The following is a 5762-nucleotide window of genomic DNA, read 5'->3' as shown; positions in this document are numbered from 1 at the left end:
GACGAAAATTTATATCAAAGAGTTGATAAGGTCAATAACAAGGAACCATCCCATCACATTGCATTACCAACACGCTTCTCATGTTACAGTCATCTTCCAGCTATATACAGTATATTAAAATTTTCTTTATCACCAAAGTCATTGTGGCTAAACCTCCACATAAAAAAAAGGCTTTGGTCTTTTAGAACGTTGAAATTCCATAACCTCCTCAGTTCTCAATCCACATTAATGAACATAAGAATACATCAAAAGACTAAATAACTTTCGTAATCAATTTACAAAATGGAAAACATTTGCTTCGTGTCTTAAGATCTGGGCCATTTCAAAGTGTACAGGTAAGTAAACGAATAATTATGATCAGATTAGAACAGAACAGGTAACAACATGAAATGATATTAACAGATGTCCACATTTGAACAGGGAAAACATAATTTTGAGTAATGAACATAATTAACCAACAACACTTAAACGAAAGCATTCAAATGCAGGGAGTATATGTATTCATGATGTAAATACAAGCACAATAACAAGTCATCCATAAGCATATGGGATTTCTTGAGGGGTCCATGTAAGTAAACCAGTAGAAAAATACATAAGATAATTTTCCTCCACAATGTCTAGTAAGTAAAGGTACCTAAAAAAATAAAATATGACATGATTATAGGGTTTTGGCTGACGCTGAATCTAAATTTAACAGAACATTTGATGAAACCCCACTACAACATATTTGTCCGCCTCTAGTACCATTTCAATCTTTCTTTTTATCTTTCAAAGGTCCTTTGGGTATCTTGCTCAAAACCTTCGCATCGAACACTGCATATTGCTTCTTAATCTCGGCAAACGCCTTCTCACCAAAAGAGTCCACTTGATCTTCGTATTTCTCATACAGCACAGGCACAGTATGAAGCAAAACAAAAGCTGTTTCACGAAAATATACAAACACATCACGTCGCTATATATACAAGACAATGTACAAACATATTTGAACTTCCAAGACAATGAGTATTAAAGGATAAAGAAAACACGACATTACCTATGTAGAACAACGTCAAGAAGTTCGCCCAACTGCCCAGAATAGAGAAAACCCATAATCCAGCAATCACCTAAATAATACAAAGCAAAAATCATACCACTTTTAACAACAGCAAATGAGTTGGAAATCCTAAAAGAAATCTACAAAATCTCATGACACATAAATTATCGTCGTACTCAATACTAGAAAACTTCCAGGATATTAATATACATTGGCCATAAAGCCAATAGATTGCAAGTGTACAGAACATGAAATGGAATCAACATACTGATAAGAACTTCTTGAGATCCCTTCCGGATGCAATATCCCTTAACACTGAAAATGCCCGATTAATCTCAATTCTAAGAGCAGAGGCAAATTGTAAAATAGGCTCCTCTGGAATGTGCACTTGTGGGATCTTTGGCGGCCTCCTAATGAAAAAAATAAAACAAGCAATTTAATTCACTATTAAATAATCGACCGAATTTCAGAAAGCCAACTAAAGTTAATACAGTATCAAAACCCTACTTGTTGATGAAAGTGGATGCATTGGACCACAAGAACAAACCCGCCAGGGCAAGTATTACGAAGTGGCAAACCAAAGTGAGGAGGTGATATTCAAGCAATTCAAACAGAATCCATATGGCTGTAGCAACTCCGAGTGTCGATGCTGATATCTTCTTATTTCTCCACAGAAAAACATCAGCCGCTGTTGTATAACAAAATAATTTAGTTAAAAAAAACGCAAACACACAAAACCCCGAAAAACCAATATTAATAATTCAAAGTTAAATTTAGATTAATTTAATGTCTAATACATGAGATAAATCAAGAAACAATATTATAGTAAAGATGAGTCCTCAATGATTGTCTCCGCAAATTTAAAGAAGTAAAATTTGAACAACAACACACGAAAATCCATCAATGATCACAGCTAGAATGTTCGATTTTTTAGAGTACATATATTAATTGGGGAGATTTAAAAAAAAAAAAAGATAACAACTAGAGTAACAGGAGATAGCAGATCTAAACCCTAAACTCTCTCAATCTTTTCTTATCCATCACAGTCGTCCAATAAAAAGGGAAGAGAAACATGAACAACGATCGTAACAACCAAGATCTCCTAGAACCTCATAAACCCTAGACCCACTATAGCCCAACTAAAAGTATATGACTCAAAAGCAAGGAACAGTTTCTTGATTCAGAATTAAAGAAAGTAAATGGACTCGTAGCTGAGAATTGGGAAGACAAAACACGAGCTAATATAAATTAAGAATGAAGAAAAACAAGAAAATACAATCGCATACGTTTTCCGCCACCAAGAGCATGGTGAATGGGTTTTTCCCTTCCGAAAAGCCTGAAAACCTTTGACTTCAGGGAATCAGAGGGCCCGGTTTTCTCGTTGTCGGAATCGGAAGAAGACGAGGAATCATGGTCGTGGATCTTCCCGGAAATCTTGTCCAACAAGGATTCACCCTTGGCCTCCTCGTGCTCGTGGTGCTCCGCCATGACAGAATCGCCGATCAGTGGAAGCGTCTAGAAGGAATAAGAAACTCCCCTTTTCAACCAGAGAGAGTGTGAGTTTGTGTGTGCTAAATCAAAAGTAACCCTCGCTATCTAACATTTCCATCTCTAAATAGCGTGGCTGATCATGATCAATGCATCTCAGCCGTTCGATTGTAGGACCCAAAATGCCATTAACTGAGTTCGGGTCTGAAAATGTGATCCGACCCGATATGGGTTTCGTTTCGCTAGCGCCAAGGGACCCGAGCCGTTGAGAAGCTTAATTTAAATGACATGAATTTGGACGCGTGGCATCAACTCCGTCACCGATGCCTCAAAGTCACCCACGCGGTTCAACAAACAAAATATCGCCTTATTGCAGCACACAGATTTGCGACACGTAGGACTCTTTCTGTGGGGACCATCTTACTAGATTCCCGTGTACAATTAATTTATTATTACTTATTAATTTTAAAATATATGAAATTTAAATCTAGAGAATGACCTAAACAACTTAGCTCTTAAGAAAATGGGAGTAAACGAAGAAACGATCTTACGCGGTGATAAATTTGAAAAAAATACCCGGCCCGGCCCGGCCCATGATTGAAAAAGTTTGTGGCATTTGGTAATAGACAATTAGCAGAATCTTCGGGGTGCATGAAAAGAAAAAGTGGGAGCAGTGTGCGTGATACGTGTCACACGTCTATGAGAAAACCTTCTGGTTCATTTCAGTTAGCACACTCTCGTGGTCATTGTTTATTTTCGGTTCGGTCCGTTTGGGCTTTTTGGGTAGATTGATCCATTTTAATTTTTGGATCGATTTGTCTTATGTGATCAATGGGTAGGATCGAAAAGGGTTGAGAAACAAGGTATTGATCCAATTCCATACTTTAATTGGAGAAAAAGAAATCCCACACTTTGATTGATTGATTATTTATTTATTTATAAATTTCTTTATGTTTTTGAATTAGCATAATGTTTAAGATAAGATGAATCCACTTCCTTTGCCGACTTTGATCATGTCCTAACAGAAAGTGGCAGCGCCTCCCAAGACAGATAAATAATTCAAAATAAACACGAAAAGTAGAAAACAATGATTTTATATATCGAATTTGTGATCCAGTGTAAAAATAAATAAAGGAAATAATGCAACAATCATTCAATGAAGGAAAAGCAATGACTATGAGGAAAAAGAAGTCGAAAGGAGATTTATGTATCTTATTGCTAACTTGGTTGTTGAGAATGAGGGCGGTACAACCACCCTAGTTGGAGGTAAAACAAACACGTAGAGCTTAGTTTTCTGGGTTGTGGGCCTCTCCCAAACAAAAAACGACATTCCTTTTTCATTTCCTAATAATGATTTTCAATTTCTATGCTTACGAGAACATACATCTCTCCCATGAATAAAAATAGGAAAATCTTTTTTCTTTTACACCACTCTTGCACACTTGATAACTCACTTTAAAGCTACTTTGATCATTAGAAAAATTATTTTTCTTTTATTTATAAAGAGAGATAGAAGGATAGAATGATAGATATAAAGTCTATGTAAAAATTTGTTGAGTGTTAAAATAATATTACCCAAAAGAAAGTAATATAAACACTAAATCCTAACATAAACACTTATAAAATATTTATCTTACATATTTATATATGGTAGTTTAAATGAAATATTTATCTTAATTGTGTCAATCAGTTAAACTTACGCATATTCAAACACTTCATAAATACTTAACTTAATTATGCTAATTTTTAACATGGTTGTATAATAAGTGTCTATCTATATTCACCTGCGTGGTCGTAAATTTTGTTTAACAACATTGATAAACTCTAAACATCCATTATAAATAACTAAAGCAGTTGTTTATAAAATTGGATGTAAATTGAAAAACAAATAATAAATTGAATAGTCTGGTTTAAAATTAATGTTTCTTTAAAGTAGAGAATTTAAGTCATTCTTTGTTTTTTTATTTAAAACCAATTCTAAGTAGTATCCAATCAGCGTCCACCTATTAGTTATCCTAGGTTATCTATTTTGAGAAATAACGGCATAATTATTATGAACCCTAGGTCAGGATTGCTGTTATTGGTACATAAGGATAAAACATCAACCCTATGTTTTGTAAAACTAGTATGGATTTTATATAGTGAAAAAATTTCACTGATAATTGAATTAATGATCAGTTTATAGATTCTGAATACCTGGTATAACATATAAGCCATCTAGAACAAACATGGATACAATATATAGCATCCAAGACCATTGATTTGAATGGATTAGTTGGGACTTCAATTTATTAATGTGTGACTCTTTTTCCAGTTCACAAAAACTACAATGCCAAGAGGAAACCCCAAACATGTGTCTAGATTTTGCAGTGGTTGGCGTGTCAAATACATGCAAACCTTGATAAAAATATGCAAACCGAGCAGACACCCTCGATTTCGTTAAGCGAGCGAGAACCAGCAGAATAGTCAATCTCAGGATCTTGCAGTTTTATAACAGTATATTTTTTATAATTAGAGAGCATGGAGACAAAAATAAGTGCCATTTATTATATGTATACTAACGAGTGAAAAAGGTGAAAAGTTTCTATATTAACCACCCTGCAGGTGTTAGACCAAAATGGCAGATACAAGGAAGAAAGTGAGATAGAAAGGTTTTTGTTATCTTGGTGTTTTATCTAACTAACTGACAGAACAGAAAGAAAGTATTCGAAATTGAAATATAATTTAGAGAAATTTATATGTATGGACATAGGGTCAGTGGGATTAGAAAGTAATTACCTTATTTAGTTGAGAGAGGTTGATGCAGAAGGCAGAGAAAGCAGGGCAGGGATGAAAAACAAAAGGGTTGGTAGAGTTGCTGAACTATGTGTCTTCTTTGTTTCTGCGTGTTGTGTGGTTACTTTCTTGCTATTACATCCTAGATCTATATATTCATGTTTGAATGGAAAACTGGTATTATGGACATTTGGAATGGAACAATGTTATGTTATTTATTTGACAACGTTTTATACCATAAAACTCTGTTTTCTTTCTTCATCCCTCTCTTTCATTGTTTAGTTGCTGTACCAATTCTTATGTAGGAATATCCTTTAGAATAATAAATGCGAAGTTAAAGGAGTTAGTGAGATTCGTCCGTCAGTAACGAATATGCGTCGGCTATACCCTTTTACCAATTACAATTTGGGCCGGTACTGGTTCCATATATGGGTCACTACAATGCATAGTTCGGCCCATCTTGAGT

General features: G+C 34.8%; 1 protein-coding gene across 1 annotated transcript; it reads right to left on the bottom strand.

Moving 5' to 3' along the window:
* Window positions 1-464: 464 nt before the first annotated feature.
* LOC108347742 (reticulon-like protein B2) lies at window positions 465-2770 on the bottom strand. Its single transcript, XM_017587175.2, has 5 exons — window positions 2320-2770; window positions 1541-1721; window positions 1302-1443; window positions 1034-1103; window positions 465-918 (listed from the first exon to the last, which is right to left on the bottom strand). Exons 1-5 carry the CDS (start codon window positions 2519-2521, stop codon window positions 749-751), a joined length of 765 nt encoding a protein of 254 aa, XP_017442664.1. The 5' UTR covers window positions 2522-2770; the 3' UTR covers window positions 465-748.
* Window positions 2771-5762: the final 2992 nt, after the last annotated feature.

Source organism: Vigna angularis, chromosome 1 (assembly GCF_016808095.1).
Source record: "Vigna angularis cultivar LongXiaoDou No.4 chromosome 1, ASM1680809v1, whole genome shotgun sequence".
Taxonomy (NCBI): Eukaryota; Viridiplantae; Streptophyta; class Magnoliopsida; order Fabales; family Fabaceae; genus Vigna; species Vigna angularis.
Note: the sequence above shows the minus strand (reverse complement) of the source record. Positions and strands in the feature narration are given on the sequence as shown.